The following is a 20,265-nucleotide window of genomic DNA, read 5'->3' as shown; positions in this document are numbered from 1 at the left end:
TGTTGTTGTTATTGTTATGTGCCGTCGAGCCGCCTGCGACTCATAGCGACCCTATGTACAACAGCCCTAAACTCCGCTCTGTCCTGTGCCAATCGCACTGTCTCCTATATACCCATCCCGATTACCCCAGTCACTGAATCAATATCCTCAGACGTAGTTTAAACAGGTAGATTTTACATTACATTTGCAATGTAAACATGACATTTGATTTCCACTGCTCTTTCCTGTGATTGTTCAAGGACCACAATCTTGCTTTTGATTCTCATAAGAAGAGCAGAGTGTTTTACTCTCGACAGATCTTAAAAGCAAATACCTGCTTGACTGTGTACATCTCCAGGGGAAGCTAATTCCAAATTCTTACTAGAACAGTAGGCACTTAAGAACAATCCAACTTTATTACTGGTTAAAAGGTTTGTTTTCTGTTTTTCCTTCTAGAAACCACACTTATTTCATACTTTACTTCTAAAAGTTGCAATCTTTGCTGTTATTATCTTATGCTTGTCCTGAGTACCAGGAATTCCTCCAGAAGAATAAATTGCATACTTAAATAGTATGCTTTGCTTTTTTTGTCTGTTCGTTGCAAACGACTCAACGGCACATAACAACAACAACAATATATTGAATGACCAGACTCTGTATAAAAATTAAAAATAAACAAAAATAATAAAAATAAAAGAATTAGACTAGTAGCTAAAAAGTTGGCAGTTCAAAGTTAACTAGTGCTCTGTGAGAGACATATGAAGCACCTGTCCCAGTGGAACTGTAGCCTGAGCCGCCCTGTGGGCAAGTCCCACTCTGCCCTCCGGGGCTGCGAGGACTCAGCATCACCTCTACAGAAACTGGACATGGGTTTGGGTTTGGAAAGAGCATTATCTTTAGAAATCATTATCATGATGGTCAACATTTTATACACTTGGATATTCTTTTAAGAAAAGAAAAAAAGATAAAAGACATCACTCTCTCAAGCAATTACTTAAAAAAATTCTGAAGACCTGAACACGAAGAATCATCAAATAGATAGCTACTTATCTCTTCTGGGCTGCTCACCTGGTACCCAGAATGAGTTAATATACATAGACTGGCCGCCATCCACTTCCACAACCTGTCCAGTGATGAAGGAAGCTGCAGGGGACAGCAAGAAGCAGACCATGGATGAGACCTGTAAACAGAAATACATAGATAAATGCATAGACAAAAGCATGTGCCCCCAGTTGTCCCTGCTTTGTGTTCATAAACAAAGACACATCTCTCAAGACGTGTGACTACAGCATAATATGTATTTACCGGAATGTGACAGTACACAGATAAGGTCTTCTACTATTTGAGCATCATTACAATCAGTTATGTGTCTGGGGTACAGAGGACAAGAGGGGAAGGGGAAGCCTTTATCAATGCTGAATAAACCACCCAATGTGAGCCAAGTGTGCATGCATTTCAAAGAGTTCAGTTCCTTCCACTGCCCACCTCAGCCCCACTTTTCTTCACTTGTTGTTCTTGTGTACCATCAGGTCAGAACCAACCCATAGCTGACCCTCCAGTGGGTTTTCAGAGGCAGTTAATCACACAGGAGGAGACTGGTCATCCTTCTCCCATGGAGCAGCCGGTGGCCTCAAACCATGTGCCTTGTGCGTGTCTTATATTTTGATCTCTGTGATGTCTGTATCTTAATAAACCAGCATTCTGCTTTGTTCTACCCATTGTCCTATCATAACAAAGCCCACACAGACAATAGGAGCTTTCTGTAAGAGGGACTTCAGAATCCCACTGCCTCAGCTAAGATATCAGGGAGATCACTGATGAGTCCAGGAACATGTACCTGAAAAACCAAAGAATAATATAGTAACGCACTGAATGAAAAGAGAATCTAAGCACAGGCAGTTTCTCAAACAGTGATCCTAAGACTCTTATTTTAGAATTGCTAATGATTTAAAGCATAAATATTACATGCAAGGAAAATTTTACCAAAAATTATTCAAAAACTACTGGAACAGTAAGTACATCAACAGGCAACTGCCAGAAATTCAAGCTGGATTCAGAAGAGGCCAGTTGCTAATGCCAGAAGGATCTTGGCTGAAACTGGACAATACTAGAAATTGCTTTATTTGTGTTTGGTGATTAAGCAAAGGCATTTAACTATATGGATAATAATAAATCATGGCTGACATTGAAAAGAATGGGAATTCATTACGCTCATGCAAAACCTATAGATAAAACAAAAAGCAGTTATCCAAACAAAATAAATTTAAAATAGTTTAAAATCAGGGAAGGTATTCACCAAAGTTGTAACATTTCTCTTTATCTGATCAGCAAAGCACTGGAGAAGCTGGACTCTTAGGAAGAAGAATGTGGCATGAATATTGGAGGAAGACTTGTCAACAATCTGTATCATGAAGATGACACAACCTTACAGAATGTGAAGAAGGCTTAAAGCACTTAATGCAGATCAAAGACCACAGCCCTCAATACGGGCAAAATCTCATCATCAAGAAAACAAAAACCTCACCACTGGACCAACAGATGACATCGTGATAGATGGAGAAAAGATTGATGTTGTCAATGATTTCATTGTACTTGGGCCCACAATCAACACTCATGGTACCAGCAGTCAAAAGATGAGTTGCATTAGGGAAATCCGCTGTCAAGGATCTCTCTAAAGTGCTAAAGAGCAACGACGTAAACTTAAAGACTAAGATGCACTTGGTTCAAGACACGGTCTTTTCAATTGCTTCCAATGCATCTCAAAGCTTAGTAATGCATAAAGAAGACTGAAAAAGAATCAATGCCTTTGAATTGTGGTGTAAAAGAAGAGTCCTGAATATACCATGGAGAGTACATACACAGGGAACTGCTAGAAATTCAGAAGGATTCAGAAGAAACCATGGCAAGACAGCTATCACTGCTGATGACAGAAGGATCTTGACTAGAAGCCGAGAATATCAGAAATATGTTTACTTGTGTCTTATAAGTATACAAAATCATTCAACTGAGTGAATGATGACAAATTACGAGTAGTAACCCTGAAAGCAATGAGAATCCCAAAACACTTAATGTGTTCATACAAAATTTGTATGTGGACCAAGAACCAGTTGTTTGAACAAAACAGCAATGTGCTACACGGTTTAAAAGTAGAAACGATGTGTATCAGGGTTGTTTCATTTCACCCTATCAAAAGAACAAACAAATCTATCTTGGAGAAAATACAACCAGAGTGCTACTTAGCGGAACGGATGGTGACACTTTGTCTTACGTACTCTGGATACATTGTTAGCAGGGGCCAGTTCTCAGAAAAAGACATCATCGTTGCAAAGGTAGATAGTCCAACAAACGAAGACTCTCAACAAGACTGACTGACACAAAGACTGTAGCAATGAGCTCAAGTCCATCAGAGATGAGGAGGATGACACGGGATAGAGCAAGGTCCACATCTGTGTTTCACAGGGTCACTAACAGAGTAGTCACCTCAGTGGTACCTAACAACGATGGCACTCAGTGTGTAAGATGAGTGAATACGCTGAGAAGCTGGACTATCTGAAGAAAAAATGAGGCATCAGAATCGGAGGGAGCCTCAACAAGAACTTGTGATATGTAGATTCTATAACCTGGACTGTGGGAAGTGGAGGATTTAATAGAGTACTTAATAAAGGAGATGAAGGTCTATTGCCTCTAATATGGATTACATCTCAACATCAAGAGAACATAGTCTTCACTCCTGGACCAATAAACAACATCATGATAGATGGAGAAAAGATTGAAGTTGTCAATGATTTTTCTTTCTCTTGGATCTACCTTCAGTACCCATGGAAGTAGCAGTCAATTCAAATATCCTAAGGGAGTAAAAGAGATGGAAGTAAATAGAGAACAAAGGTGTGTAAATGGGAGAACCAGGTTGTGTTAATGGGTCCTGGATGAACAAGTCTTGTTCCTAAAGTGCACTGACGTGCATACTGTTGTGGTGGTGTTTGGGGGCCATCATCTTGAATAAGACTCCCAGAGACCCTATAAACGATAGATATCTGTCCTATCCTGTGCCGTTCTCATCCTTCCTGACACACTTGAGTCCGTTGTTGCAGTCACTCTGTCAATGCATGTGGCTGAGTCTCTTCCTCTCTTTTCAGTGACCTTTCCAAGCATAATGTCGTTTTCGAAGGAATTGCCCTTCCTAACAACATGCCCAAAGTATGTGAGATCAAGTTTTGGCACCCTTGCATCTAAGGAGCGCCCTGGATGCAGTTCCCACAAGAAAGACTTGTTAGTTCTTTTGGCAGTCCATGGGCTGTTCAGTACCCTTCACCAACACCACAGCTCAAAGACATAGGTCTGTGCAACCAAAACCTTGTGTTTGTGTTGGTTTCTAGGTTTCTAAAACCTGATTTAGTGGTTGTTCCTTTCTTCCCAGAGATTTGGTTATGTAACTGCTTCTAGTCCCATTCTTGGAACGTCAGCGGATCCCCCACAATTTCTTTAGGGTCCCCTGAGAAAATGTGTTCATCGCACGTAGCCGGCTTAGTAAGATGAGTGCGATGATCATCACATGCACCTCACAGCACTTCTCAGTCACATTTCCCAAGAAACGAAGCAAGCGGGGAGTCAGACCCACATGATTTACTGAAGGGGAGTATAGAGAAAGAACAGGAGGGAAGGAGTTCAACACAGATGCTGTCTCATTTCTAACAACTTCAGCCTGATGCTGTGGCCAGCTTTTCCCCTGCAGGAGCTGCCCTTCTTTACCTGAGAAGCCACTCATGCCCTCCTCTCTGGAGACCACCCTCTGTTCTCTCTGCTGTGTCATCAAATCCTTCCTGGCCACTAATTCTTTCCCATCACCATTTATGCCCTCAACTTTATCTTACCTTATACGTGCTGTCTTCTCTATTCTACATTCAGTCTAGACTCCACCATCTCCCCTCTCCATCACAAGCAAATTTTCTGAAGCAATTACTTAGCAGTTCAAAGTGTGGTTAGCAAAAGTTGTCCATCTGAGTCCTTTTCATGGGCGTGCTAGGTAAAAACTATGTAACACTGCTAACATTGGACTTTAATAAGATGACAAATTAGATGGAAAAGTTACTCTATCTACAACAAAAATATGAAAAACCAGAAGATATCAGTGATAATCCTAGAACCCTGGTCTTCAAAGGCAATGAAAAGAAGTGAGTCAGGTACCAAGAAGAAGAAACTGAGGGAAAACAGCTAGCAAGGAGAAATGGAGCGGTGAATCGTTTGTTGACCCGACATAGCAGAACAGCAGCAAACAGCGTTCTATTCAGGGAAGTAAGTTAATTATCAACTCCACTCACTGAAGACTGCACCAGTGCCCACACCAGGAGCTGGAGACCAGACAAGGGGGATCTTCCCTTTATTCCCTGCACTTGCTGGTCACCAGAGGTACAGCTATCCTCCACCTTCACCCATATGGCAAGTGGAGACATGCCCCACTGTGGGGCCCTTATTCAGCCTGATGAAAACTGGGCGTGTACTTCCTGCATCTCCCCCCAGCAGAACACGTGGTGCCAGACTAGGGGACCTGCCCTGGTTTCCTTCTGGGCTGGCAAGAACACCTTCCAGGGAGATCAGATGCTCTGCCCTGAGTTACCCTTCAGACAGGCAGGGACTATTTTTTGGGATACGGCAGTCTGTCACTCTCCTTTTTCAAACCTGCCACAAACTCCTCCAAGGCACCAGGGCCCTGCTGCCAGTCCCTTTCCAGGCTGGCAGTAACGCATTGCCGGATGCGATACCCTTGCTCCCACCACTTCCTCTCCCTGCAGGGGCACCACCCCCCTGCCAAGCTTGCTTTCTTTGCTTTTAATCTCTGTTTCTATTTTCTCATTTTTTTTATTTTTTTCTTCCTTTCTTTTTCTTGTTTTAAAAAATAGTCTCTTTCCCCTTTTCTGTTTTCTTTCCCTTCCTAGTTTTTCCTAGATTTTTTTTTTGTCCCCTGTTTTTCTATTTCCATGTTCCTTCTCTTGAAATTGTTGTTTGGGGGTTGTTTTGGAGGTTTGTTGTGTTTTTTATTTTCCTTTCCCTGCTTTGCATCTTTTTTAAAAAGCAAACAAATAAACATGTTCTTTATTCCCATTTGAGTAATTTATTTATTTGCACCACTAGGCAGGAGACAGCAACCATGCTCACACTTTTCAAACACACACACCCATGTCTCATGCAGTCTCACCTTCCGGGTGAGAGTCACTGCCCATTTCTAGACCCTCTATCCACAATAGATGACACTCAACCAGCCTCAGTTGCTTTTCATCAAGAGTGAACAGTGCAGAAATCTGCACATACATTCCTTCTTCTATCAGACTCATCAGAAGACAGGTAGAAAGCACCAAAATTTGGCCAAACTAGCAAACAAAGTAGTATAACCACCTGGTACATTCTGAAATATCACAACAAACTATAGGAACAAACAAAAACAGAACAACAAAAACAACCAAAAAAACCCCCCAAACACCTGAGTTATATATACACCCCAACTCACAACCCACGATTAAATACAAACACAATAAACTGCAATATCTCAGAGAAAACAGACACTGTCAGTCCACCAAAACAAGCAGTCCAAATACATAAGCAAAATACAAAGCAAGAAAACCTACATGAAGAATAAATGACATTGGAACTAATTGATAAGTAAATAAAGTGTTATTTAGGTTCTTTCAATAGATGAATAGGAATTTCAAGGAAACTACTGTCAAAATCAAGGAAGAAAGACAAACTCCAGAAGATTTTTTTTTTATAAATACAAGAATAAATTGAAAAAAGAAATTCAAAACTTCAAAAGAAGAGCAAAGAGACATCTAGAAGATTAATACTAAGTTTTTAAAAATAGATATCTTTAAAAGGCAAAAGAGTACAAGAACTGAATGAATGGAAAACAGAATTAACAATCTTGAACGTACATGTGAGCAATTTTATACATTGAGAAATATAGAATATGTATATTTTGGTTTTTTTTTTCCTGTTCTTTAGAACAAGATCTTTATTGCTGTTGTTGTTTTTTAAATGTTTAGAGATAGTTTTCTTTCTGAGTGTTTAGCTTTTGTTATTTTGTCATTTAGCTTTGTGGAAAAGTAAAGATGTTAGTTTGAAGACTAAAGTGTGCCTGCTTCAAGCCATGATCTATTTTCAATCATGTGCTATGTATCTGAAAATCAGACAAGGAATAAGGATGACAGAAGAATCAATGCCTTTGAGTTGTGGTGTTGGAGGAGAACGTTGAATATCCCAGAAACTGCCTAAAGAACAAATAAGCATGGCTTGGAAAGGTACCATGAGGGTGTTCCTCGGAGACAAGGATAGTGAAACCTTGTCTCATATATTCTGGGCATCCTGCTAAGAGAGGCTTGTCCTTGGACAAGAGCATCATGCTTGGGAAGGCCGAAGGGTCAGTGAAGGAGGGGGACATCCTCAATGAGGTGGACTGACAAAGTGACCGTAATGGTAGGCTCGAGTATGTCAGAGATGAGAAGATGACAAGATAGGGCAGGGCTCAGATCGAGCAATCAGGGGGTCACTATGAGCGGTAGTCAACTCGACAGCACTCATCAACAATTATTGTGGAGGTGTATCTTATTAAAACTTAGATTGTTTACACTTGAAAAGCTATTTCTCTACCTTTACCTGGCTTCCTTAGTGAAATCGTAACATGGATACCTAACTCACAGAGGGTCCTAACTACTGACAGGTAACATGTAATAAGATAATATAGCTAAAAAGTACAATGAACTAAAGAAATAATCTGTTGTGATTTACTCCGTTCACAGTAAAGATACTTTTTATTCAAAACACAACCAGGATATTCTCCAAAACCACCGCATATTGAAAATGGTTTGCAGGTAGTGGGAGAAATCATCTCGACTTGTCAACCAGACCATATCAAAAGGACACTAAATACTATAAACTTCCAAAGTATAAAACAGGATCATTTTAATCAGTACCAGAAATGTACATTACCTCTTCAGGTGTTCCAAATCTTTTGGCTGGAATTTGGTGAATACTCGAATACAGTTCTGCTGTCCTATCACCGTAGTTGGCAAATGCAGTCTCGGAATAAATTACACCCTATGGTTAAAAAGAAAGAAGAAACAAAATAAAGTAAAATTAATTCCAATTTCAATTACAATTTAAAATAAAAGTAAATGTTAACGGTTAAGAAATCCATCCAGGACAACTGATGCTAATGATTGACAAATGTCAGAAATCTAAACTTGTTGCTGTCAAACTTATTTCCACTCAGATTGACCCTAAGGATAAAGTAAACTTGCCTCTTGGAGCTTCCAGGCTGTAACCTTTACAGACATAGACACGGCATCTTGCTCTCATGCAAAGGTGGATAGGTTCTAACCTGGCTTTAGAAAAGGAGGGCTTAGCCATCGCACTGCCAGTTCTCCCTAGCAGAAAGTCATTATTGTTGTTGTTGTTGTGAGGCGCTGTTGAATAGGAATCGACTCATCACTGATGCTCCAACGAGTTTTCAGAGGCAGTAAATTGCATGGGAAAAGACTGCCCATCTTTCTCCCACAGACCAGCTGGTGGATTCAAACCACAGGCCTTTCAGTTGACAGCACAACTCCTTACCACTAAAGCACAAGAGCTCCTTGAGAGCTCCCTTCAATAAACTAAATTCAATAGGCAGGCCAGTATAAGCAAATTAACCACTGCGTTATCAGACCCCTTTATCTGATTTTGTTTAATATTATAGTACAATCAGCTACTATCAATAAATAACTTAACTGAATGTTCAGTCTGTGACATCCTCTTCCTTGACAAACAACTCAGCCTTAGATTTTCTGTGTAAAAGACTTGTCTTACGAAAGGCATAATTTTTGTTGAAATCAGAGATACTCTTAACTGGAAATTATGAGATTTGACTTATTTTCAAAGTAAGACTGGCTCTATGGTAATGTTGTTTTAGCTTTTCCTCTAGAGCGAAATCACAAACAAGCATTTCAATCCAAGATAAATAAACTAGCATTATATAAGAATTCTTTTATTACTTTTCACTAAATTTCAAGGGCTCATAAAACCAGGAAAAACTACCCCTGAACACTACTTGATAATAAAAGCTATTTATTATTGGCTCATAAATACAAAGAGGTTATGTAGAAAAGGGGAGAAGAAAGATGTCGCCGTAAGATAAGATACTTGGAAATATCAATTACCCCAAATGATATTGGGGAGATGTACTATTGTTGTTGTTGTTATGTGCCGTCGAGTCGCTTGCGACTCATAGTGACCTTATGTACAACAGCCCTAAACTCCACTCTGTCTTGTGCCAATCGCACTGTCTCTGACACTCCCATCCCAATTATCCCAGTCACTGAATCAATCCACCTCATAGAGGGTCTTCCCCTTCTGCACTGTCCCTCCACCCTCCCAAGCATGATGTCCCTCTCCAAGGACCACTCCCTCCTTACAACATGTCCAAAGTATGTTAGACGAAGCCTCAGAATCCTTGCCTCCAAGGAACCACCCAGTTTAACCCTTTCCAGGATGAATCTGTTTTCCTAACAGTCCATGGTACCCTCGATACTCTTCTCCAGAACCACAGCTCAAAGGCATCAATTCTCCTTCTATCCTCCCTAGTCAATGTCCAACTCTCTGATGCATAACAAGCGATCGCAAAGACCATGGCCTGTATCAGACACACCTTAGTCTCCAGAGAGACACCATTGCTCTTTAGTACTTTGGAGAGGTCCCTAACAACAGACTTTCCCATGGCAATATGTCTTTTAATTTACTGGTTACTGGTGCCAAGAGTGTTGACTGTGGAGCCAAGCAAACTAAAGCTGTGAACAATCTCAATCTCTTTACCATCTATCTTGATGTACTAGCTTCCAATTAAATGACTTTTAATCTTTCATGTAAAACAAACAGGCAAAAATCACTGCTATTGAATCAATTTTGACTCATAGCAACTCTTCATTAGTTTTCCATAGCTGCAAACCCTTAGAGGAAGAGAATTCCCATCTCTGTCCTCTGGAGCAACTGGTGGATTCAAACTGCTGACCTTTGGGTTAGCAACTCAAGGTATTATGCACTGTGCCACCAGGACTTTTTATATTTAAAGTTTTAAATATTCTAGACAAATTAAGGTTTAGATATTAAACCAGAAAAAAATCTCTAGAAGAGAAACATGAACTAAAATTGTACTTATAATTGTAATGTACCATTAAAGGTTTTCAAGAAAGCCAGTATTCCAAAATATAAACATTAAGAATGGAATCTCATGTGTTCTATAAGAATTTTCATAAAATGTGGATAAGAACACTGAAGAGAAAAAAAAAGAAGGGAAAAAAAATAAAAAAAAAGAACACTGAAGAAGAACCGATGCCTTTGGATTATGCCATTGGCAAAGACACAGTGGGCTGTCAAAAGAACGAACTGTGCTGGAAGTAGTAAAAACAGAGTGTTTCATAGAAGCCGGAAGGGGAAGACTTGATTTCACATCCTCTTGCTATGTTACCAGGCGAGGCAGAGCCTGAGAAAGACATCATAGTTGCTAGAGGATCAGTGGAAATGAAGATGACCTCCAACAAGACCAATTAACACAGAAGTTAACACCATGGGCTCAGGCACTGTGCTGACCGGGAGGGATGCTACAGGACTGAGCTGGGCCATACAAGGCCACTATGGACTCAACTCTGACTTAATGGTGCCTCAAAACAATAACGTCACTTCTGGAGGTTTGAAGACTATGAAGTCTTACACTTCCAGAGCTCTGTGATCCCTCTAACAAAGTCAGAGATTAGATTTCACTACTGACTTCTCATCAGACTTGCTTAGTTCTCCTGGAGCAGCACGGAAAACGGTATCATACATACTGCTCAAAGAGAAATAACATACACATGGATGCTACACAGTCTGAGTGGAATGATAACTGCTATCATTGCACTGACATTACAAAGAAAGCAGAAGTTAGGTCAAGTTTTGCTGGATGAACGAGATATTTAAAGTCCCTTTAGAAGTATATGGCCAGTAATGCCCAAGGAAGCTCAAGCTACAATTTTTTAAAAAATTGATAGTTTAAAAAAAAAAAAATTGATAGTTTTTGAGCTTGATTTTGTTGTAAATTTTTTTCTATCATTTTCTTAATATTTCAGATACATTTCATTTCTAGGTGAGCTTTAACGAGGACATGTTTTTCTAGAACTCAATTTAGAAGAAGATTAATGATTTACAAAGAAAAAGTAAACTCGAAAAACTCACTAAGCAGTGTTTCTAAACATTTACTGAGAATTGTACTTTTGTAGGGAGCACCTGAAAATGAAGACCTCTAGACTCTGTACTTTGGAGTAAAGCTTATACATCAGCACTTTAAAAAATTAACATCATTTTAACATACAACTCAGGTTGCACTGCAATTCCAAAGGGGGGAAGGGGGTGTGTGGTTCAAATCCACCAACTGCTCTGAAGAGGAGGATGGGCCATTTACTTCTGTGCGATTTACTGCCTCTGAAACCAACCCTGTTGGGTGCTCAGCTATGAGCCAGTTCCGAACCCCGCAGTACACAACAACAACAGCAACATATATGCATACAAGAAAAAACTATCAGAAACACAAATGGGTTTAGAAAAAGCACAATTTTCAACAGTTTTCACATGGTTTACCTACAGGCGCAACACAGTTGAGTCGTACTCCACTGCTGGCCCATTCCAAGGACAAGGTCTTGGTGAGATTGCAAACTCCTGCTCTTGCAGCTCCACTATGGCTTTTAAAAAGAAAACAAACATTACCATCAGCTTCTGGTCAATATTTCTCTTCTTTACATAAATTGACACGTGTGCCAATAACCAGACAGAGCCTGTAGAGCATTCTTATAAGTCTGTATCTTGTTGAGTCCGTGTCTAAAAAATAAGGATAGAACCAGACCCTTCAATATTAGAGTCAAACCAAGTGCCTCAGTTACCTAATGCTGCTACAACAACTATACCACAAACAGAGAGTTGTAACAAACAGAAATGTCTTCTCTCAATGTTTAGAAAGTTAGAAAGAAAAATCCAGGGGAGACTTCCTTTGTGAGTTTGGGAGGAAGGACTTTTTGTCATTCAGCTTTTATGTCCTGGTTGCTTCGAAGTCTCCATCTGGCTTGGTAACAGCCTTTCCCCATCTCTCTCTGCTGGCTAATTTAATCTCTTTTTTATTTCTCAGAAGAAATTGACTCGGGATACATTCTACCTAAAATCTGCCTTATTAACAAACACAAGCCTATAAAGGCTTTGAGATTGGTAACATAGGTCTCCTCTGTGCCTTCTGCCTGCATGCCAATCTTAGAGCTCTGAATAGCCCTCCAATCATTATACTGGTGACGTCACAGGTTCCAGAAGCGCATGTACTGTGGCTGATGGTAAAACAAAGCGGCATGTCCTCCGAGCGCTTCAGGACCTCGTGCTGAGAAGTGGACCCATCTACTGGTACTTGGCATGGGTCCATCCATCAGATGGACTGGCTACTTTGTTCTCCCGATTGACCTAATGGAACCAACCATTCTGCTGCATGGAGGATCTCAATATTCACGCTTCACCTGGACTGGGATGGATCATTCCTTTTCTAGCATATAGCAAGGAAAGGTGACTTTCCTCACAAGCACTCACGTACCTTTTTAAAAACAGCATCTGTGTTATACTGAGGCAGGGAATGTCCTGGGAGCAGACACTGCTCTCACTCCCCAAAAAAGCTACTAGTGTGATCCTGACAGAAGGGGGAAAATTACCCCATAATTCCTTTGTTCCCCTTTAAGTTCTCCCAAGCAAGAGTAGGCTGGACTTCAGTGATCCACTGCCAATACGTGATCTTGTTAAGATTTCACCACAGTCCCATAGTCCCCAGCTGCCTGTGTATGACAGAGCAAGCCCATGGCCACAATACTGGGCTGATGGCTAGGAACAGAGTACATCGGAACATGAGAGTTCTCTTCCGGGATTTCACTGGGACTCTGGCTCCTGCCCACCTGGGCATCTCCCGGCACTTTTTGAGACATATTTTGTTATCAACTGGAGTGCAGATCTCTGACTACTGCTAGTTCCTTCTTTGCCACATAAGGACAGAAGCCACTTGAAAGTGAAGACGAATTCAAGGCAAGGAAAACTGACAGGTAGATCCTTGACAGCATCATGTGGTTCTACATGCACCAAAAAGACCAGAACGACTTGCAAACCTGGGCTGCTGCGCCCCACCTCCAGAATTTCTCATGCTGTCAGTCCAGAGTGGGGCTGAGGAATTGGTCTTTCTTGCACCCCACCCCCACCTCCAGAATTTCTGATGCAGCCAGTCTGGAGTGGGGCTGGTGAATCTGTCTTTCTAAGTCCCCAGGTGATTCCAGCACTGCTGGTCCAGAAACTGCACTGAGAAATCTGTCCTAGATTATTAAGCCTGTTCAAATTTTATTCCTACCCAATGCAACTGAATGAGTACTGGGAAGCTTGAAGGAAAGTTTACAGTGAGATGAATTAGAAGTACAAAATCTCGGAAATATTTTGGGGGAAATGTCTGAGTTATCTGTTAAAAGTAAGCATTTTTGCAGTCCAGTTTAAAACTGAATAGATGTATTTTATACTTATTACTGGCAACCAAATTATCATGCAAATTAGTTTCATTTCCACACCTTAATGAAGAGATTGGCCCCAAATATCAACACCTATGTTAGCCACATCCTGATTTGTACTGACAGATAAAATTCAGGAGGCTCAGTTAAATTTGAACTTCAGAAAAATACCAAACATTTTTATTTCAGAATAATTTTACATAATATGGCCCATGCAATATTTGGGACACATTTATACTAAAAACTTAATAAACTGGGCATTCTGTCATCATGTTTCACCTTTTTTCTTGGTAACACCAAACAGCAATGTTTTCGAAATACACATTTAAGATCAAATAAAGAGAAATGCTAAGTATTGAGCTCACAACTTATGAAAAGTATTCATGATCTTGATCCAAGGAATTTCATCTGCCCCACTGCCACACATTGAGAGGGCAAAACTCCCAAACCGAGGAGGAAATATATATAAAAAAAAATGCTTACGCAGCATATGGAAATCCACTTTTAGTAAGGACAACGATATTGACAATAGATCCGCCATGTGCCTGCATCCAGGAGTTATAAACTGTAAAATGTAAATGACAGTCCTATAAAACTGGGTCTTGAGCACTCTAACTCCCTGTCTACTCAATAGATTTTAAATAGTATTTCATGTTTGATTTTTCTGAAACACCTTATTGAGGTATAATTCACACCTCATTAATTCCACTACTTCAGGTGTACAATATAATTATTTTTAATAAATGTAGGAAGTCGTGCAACCATCACCACAATCCAGTTTTTGACCATTTCTATCAACCCCCAAAAATGTTTCCATTTACTCTTTTGTAGCCTGCTCCAAACCCTGACAAGCACTAAAGAACTTCATTTCTATGGATTTGTCTTTTTTTAAACATTTTATACATGGGACCACACAAATTAGTAGTATTTTTCTGTGTGTAGCTCCTTTTGTTTAGCGTGTTTAAGGTATATCCATTTTCTTTTCTTAACATGTCAAAAACAGGAGAGCAAAACCTTTGGTCTCTAATGATTATGGGACTTGCACTAGTAACCTGGAATGAAGCCCCTGGTGGTGGTGCAGAAAAGGTTAAGCTACTGGCTGGCAACTGAAATGTGGGGGTTTAGGTACACCCCACTCAGAAGCAAGTCTTATGATCTACTTCTGAAAAATCAGTCTTTGAATGCCATAAAAAAGGAGGATCCTACTTTCACACATATGGAGTTACCATGACTCAGAATATGTTCGATCCCTATTGGGTTCTTTTGTTTGTTTGTTAATATGCTATTCCTAGACACTCACCAGGTCTTTTTATGACCTAGTAAAGAAGGAAGACTAAAGTTCTCTTATTTAAGTATCTGGATTTAGAGGGTGTGTGTGTGTGTGTGTAGTTCTACATCACAATACAGAGTTTTATACAGTTAGAGAAAGGGTAGGAATGTTTATATAGTCTTGACTTGAAAAGGAATCCTGGTGGTTTCCTGGTAGTTAAAGAATGAGAGGAAGGGCAGCAGTTCAGACCCACCAGGCCTCTGAAGGAGAAAGATGTGGAAGTTTGCTTCCATAAAGACTTCCGGCCTTGGGAATCCCATGTAGCAATTCTGCTCTGAGTTCCCTATGAGTTGAAAGTGGCTTGGCAGGAGTGAGTTTTTGGTGCAGACTAAGAGGCACTAAAACTAAAGCTCACTCTACATTAGAGCTAGATTTGAGTTCTTTGGGATAGAGTTATATTCCTTCTACATCTTTTCATCCTAAAAATAGGTAGTTTATGAGGGAATCCTTGAAACACAAATTCAAGAGTTTAATGTTCCTGCCTAATTCTTTAATCCGAAGTCTTACCTACAAACTAAAAGTTGCTACTTAGGAAGCAGAAGGGTCCTATTCTGGTGTTATTCCTGAAGATCTGACTGAATGAATATCTGAGTTAACAAATTGGTCCTTACAATTGATGTAACTGGTCCATTCACTTCTTAAAAGCAAAATAAGTGTAAGAATTTTCTCTAATTTTATGATCATCTTAGTATTAGGACTGCAGAGCCCTTTACTTCCATTCTTCCTCTCCTAGAATGGCTACTGAGAGAATCCAGTCATAGAAAACAGCAGCTGTGCTTTTTCTCTCTGTGAAACTACTGTACCCCTCTTTTCCCAGGAATAGTTATCTGAGACCCCAGTCCAGTTCCCTCTCTTGAAGGAAGCATCCCCTTCCCCAAGTCCCTTGTAAGAAAATATAAAATGTCCCTCTAACTTTTAGTGGCAGCTAGTCTTTTGCTTGAGAATCAGCCCAGCAGTTTCTCCTCAATAAAATGTCCCTTCTTGGCCTGAACTGGGTTCTGTCCTTCCTCGGCGAACTTAGACTTAATAACTAGATCTCAGTACACATCTTGATACAGACAGATTTTTCTCATGACAGATTACTAGAAAAAGGATGATAAGATCAAAGAATATCTATATTTTGCAAACACTGCCAAATCAATGTGCCACTTTACATTCTCGTATGTGTGTTATTAGAAAAATCAGAGAAGTAAACATTGGCGCTGGAAGAATTCTGAGTCCCTAACAACGTTTCCTTAAAGAACTCTAAGATCTTAAAAAAAAAAAAAAGACCCCTTGGCTTCCCCCACTGTGCGGCCCACTTGCCTGCTTTGCACATATAGAAGGTGCCTGTCAAGTTGGTTTCAACCACAGCATTCCATCCCTTGGCACTGATGTGTTCAGCGGTAGACAGGAACTGGCCTCCTCCATTGTTCACCAAGAAATTAATCTTACCATAACGATCTAAGGTAGTTTTGACCAAATTATCCACCTAAAGAAAAACATTTGAAGCAAACCAATTAATAGCCAAACCTCCTCCATGGACTGCTCACAACCTCTCAAAGTGAACAGTTAACTCTAACCACCACAATAAACAGGCATGAGTAAGGTAAGAAGCACCCAGGAAAATAAGGTGTCCAGCATGCACACCTTGTAAAGCTACACTCATCACTTTGAGGACAAGATCTACCCAGGGGTCTGCACCCACCTCTAAGTGGCTCGAGTAGAGCGTAACGTGATAAACTCAAGCAAAAATGAACATCAAGAAGCAAAGGGAAGTCCAGGTGTGGCACAAATCATTACCTGCTGAAAAGCAGTTCTCGCCCAGAGACACCTCAGAAGAAAGCCTGGCAACTTCCTGCAGCAAAGTCACAACCTTGAAAACCCTGTGTGGTAATTCCACTCTGCACACTGGGCATCATTGTCTGAATCCATCCAACAGTCAATAGTTGTTGTTGTTGTTGTTGTTAAGTGCCATAGAGTTGTAGACAACCCATAGCAACCCAGTAACAACATTCAAAATCTACACAGTTCTTGTCGTCCTCGGTTGGCTAACAAGTAACTGCCAGCATGAGTTATGTTCTAACTACCTGGATCAGGTATGGTTCTGGTAGCCTAGGGATAAGGAGCTGCACTGCCAACACAGAGGCATGCAGTTCAAATCCACTGGCTGCTCTGAGAATGACTGATGGGCAATCTCCTCTGAAAACATACTGCAGGGTCTGCGATGAGTCGGTTCCTACTTGATGGCATCTAACAATAAGATCAAAAAAACATTTGGACCAGAAAGCTTCTGAACAGTTTTTACACTCCAGTAAAAGCAAATGGACACTGATGTCCTTCACCTGAGAAGGCAATAGTGCCGAAAAAGAAAATTCATGAAAAACTAGGCAAGATGTACTCTGTTCCCGCCAGATGCCATCTTTGAGTTTGGATTCTGAACCCATTTTGATGGTGGCGGGAATACTGATGTCCACATGACTTACATTTAATTAGTCTGTGCAAAGAAAAATGAACCCAAATCTGGACTTGTGAGGCAGTTTGTCTGACCTCAGGCAGCGGAGCAAGAAATGCGAGACCACAAGAAAAGTCAGAGGGGCAGAGGCCAAGACAAAGAAAAATCAGAGTCAAAAAGCAAGTGTTGGTGATGACAAGATACGATATATGAAGATTCTGTGCTGACTTGACTTGCGAGGATTATGCGGATTTTTCAGAGGTTAATGAAATATAAAAGTTAAAATATAAATAGCAAAAAGAAATAAAGAGGGTAAAATAGTGTCTACGGGAGGGCATCCTTGCTTGGCTTCTGTATCCCACTTCCACCCTGCCCTTCTGTAGGGTTTTTCAATCCCATAACCTATTTGTTCCACAGTCTCCTCCACAAATTCTATTTCTAGAGTTAGCCAGCTACCCTGGAAGAACATGAAAGTCTGGGTAGGGAGAGACTCCTGTGTTTTAAAATGGATGAGCAAATGGAACAAAATAGATTTTCATTACTACAGATTTTTTTTTTTTACCTCCTCTTCCTTACGGATGTTGCATTGGATAGGAGTGACTCGAGCCTGGCTGTTGGAAGGCAGGCTGGCATTGAGTTCATCTGCAGTCAGTTTTAATCTGTCAAATTTACGAGATGCAATGACCACATTACATCCTGAGGGGAAAAGAACCAGAGAGCAATAAATACGCTTTGGGCTGCCTCCAAATTTACTTTCCGGGGTGGAAAGTCTGTCCCATCTTTGAGATGTTAACTTGCTAATCAATCTATCTTTATCTATCTATCTATCTAAATAAATTAACAACTACACTTTGTTAGTTGGCGAAGGAGAAAGGTGGATGGATGATCTCCTCCCGTGAGATAAATACCTCGGAAAATCCACCCACTGGAGGGTTTGGGTCCGTTCCAACTCGACACAACAACAACCATTTCCAACAACATACATGTTTCGAAAATGGTTCTTGGGTTTCTATTAAAATAATGGATAAGTTGCACACCCATGTTTATCGTGGCTTTGTTCACAATAGCAAAGAGTTGGAAACAACCTAAGTGCCCATCAACAAACGAATGGAGAGAGAAGCTCTAGTATACTCACACAACGGAATACTACTACGCTGCATTGAAAAACAAGGAACTCATTAAATATGATTCAAAATAGGTGACTCTGGAGGACATTATGCTGAGTGAAGTGTCTCAGTCACAAAAGGACAAATACTGCATGGTGCCACTGCTGTAGAATGGGACTGACATCGGGGTTGGGGTAAGACTGAGAAAAACTGGATAAATAATATATACTGCAGATAATGTATGAAACAGATGAGGGAGAGAACAATTTAAAAGTGATATATGATAGGGTATTATGGTTATCACAGAGTCCAGAATTAAGGTTGCATAGTGGAGTGTACTTGGGGCGGTGGCGGTTGAGAGTGCGGGATTGTATACCAATGAAAGAATTTTTCTTTCACTTTTCAAAGAGAGGAGTGAACTGCGGGGGAGGGCTGGGCAGGGAGAAAAGTGCAACAATGAATGAATGGAAATCCAAAATCTCTCTAAAATGTTCATTAAAATTAATAAAATAAAATTTTTAAAAAATTCTTTAAAAAGTCAACACATATGGAAAATAAAGATAATAAATTGCTTGTAAATCTAAAAAAAAAAAAACAACAAAAGTACGCCTAGATGTTGGATTATTTCTCTGTGAGAGCTCTATATATAATAAGGGCTTTTGTCATACATTTTGAAGGCTTTTTATATCCCTTAATCATATATGGGGAGCTCTGGTGGCCCAGTGATAGAATATGTGAACAGGAGCCTCAGAGTCTCTCAATTCGGTGACAACCTTTTCCAGTTAAATGACCTCTTTTCATGTTTCTTAATCACTGATATTAGGCAATATTATATGCAGAACAGTGGATTAATGTTAAATACAAATTCTTTCCCATGGCATGCTTCCACAGATTTCTCTATCTCCGCCTTGGGAACAACAAAACCTTTGGCACTAAGTGCTCCCTTTAGTTTCTAATCAGTTAATTATCATCTAACTGATGCCAGCAATGTCTTAGCGAGAACCCCTTTCCCCTCTTTCTCTGTTTTAACGTCCTCATCTCCATACACGTTTGCAAGTCCAGACTCGCCCAGTCTCAGTCCTGGCTCCCTAACTCCTGACCCCAAGATACCCCCGCCAGGGTCTTCACTGTCCCATCAAATCTCAAGGTGGCCTCCATATATTCTCCCAGGGGACCTGCTCACGCACCCAGGTGCAGGAGTTCAGTCGTTATGGCCTTTCCGATGCCGGTGCCCCCGCCGGTGACGATGGCCACTTGGCCCTGTAGCAAATCGGCCGCCAAGTAGCTCTTGCTCTTAATCACAGCAGTCATGGCCACCGAAGGACAAAGCACTCCCAGTTGTGAAGAACTTCAGGACAGTAGGCCCGGCCAGGTGACCCAGGCCCCGCCCCGCCCCGCAGCCCGACCCCGCCCCGTCTCTGGCCCCGCCCCTGGGCCAGGCCCCGCCCTGTCTCTGGGCCCAGCCGCTCGGTCCCGCCCTCTGCTTCTCCCTGCAGGACAGCTCCCTGGCATCTGTACCCTGACCGTGTGCGTCCTCCTCCAGCTCAGGTCCCCAGGCACGTGTGTGTGGGTGAGACTTCTCATTTGTTTTCTTTAAAATGCTCATTTTTTTAAAAGGGGAAATGTGTTTTTAAAGTGGAGATGTTCGCTGTTTTGAAAATTCAATGCACAATGTGATCATTTCCTCGATTAATCCAATTTCTCTTCTCACTGTGCCTGTGAGGAGAGAGGATGCGTCTTTGGAGCTCTTGGCTGCACCTCCTGCAGCAGATGACAGGCGAAGCGGGCGGGGCTCTGGCTACAGTGTGTAGCTGGCTGGCAAAGGGGAAACGGACATCCTTAACTGAT

General features: G+C 40.9%; 1 protein-coding gene across 1 annotated transcript in view; it reads right to left on the bottom strand.

Moving 5' to 3' along the window:
- Window positions 1-19,728, bottom strand: part of PECR (peroxisomal trans-2-enoyl-CoA reductase) — a 21,398-nt gene extending 1,670 nt beyond the window's left edge. The window contains exons 1-7 of the mRNA XM_006891953.1: window positions 19,605-19,728; window positions 17,874-18,007; window positions 16,183-16,348; window positions 14,031-14,112; window positions 11,618-11,714; window positions 7,957-8,064; window positions 1,048-1,159 (exon numbers count right to left, since the gene is read on the bottom strand). Of these exons, the coding sequence (XP_006892015.1) occupies window positions 1,048-1,159; window positions 7,957-8,064; window positions 11,618-11,714; window positions 14,031-14,112; window positions 16,183-16,348; window positions 17,874-18,007; window positions 19,605-19,728 (823 nt within the window). The remainder of the gene's footprint in view (window positions 1-1,047; window positions 1,160-7,956; window positions 8,065-11,617; window positions 11,715-14,030; window positions 14,113-16,182; window positions 16,349-17,873; window positions 18,008-19,604) is intronic.
- Window positions 19,729-20,265: the final 537 nt, after the last annotated feature.

Source organism: Elephantulus edwardii, unplaced genomic scaffold, assembly GCF_000299155.1.
Source record: "Elephantulus edwardii isolate Elephantulus edwardi_28Jun2011 unplaced genomic scaffold, EleEdw1.0 scaffold00106, whole genome shotgun sequence".
NCBI lineage: Eukaryota > Metazoa > Chordata > Mammalia > Macroscelidea > Macroscelididae > Elephantulus > Elephantulus edwardii.
The sequence above is the reverse complement of the archived record's forward strand: the minus strand, read 5'-3'. Positions and strand labels throughout refer to the sequence as shown.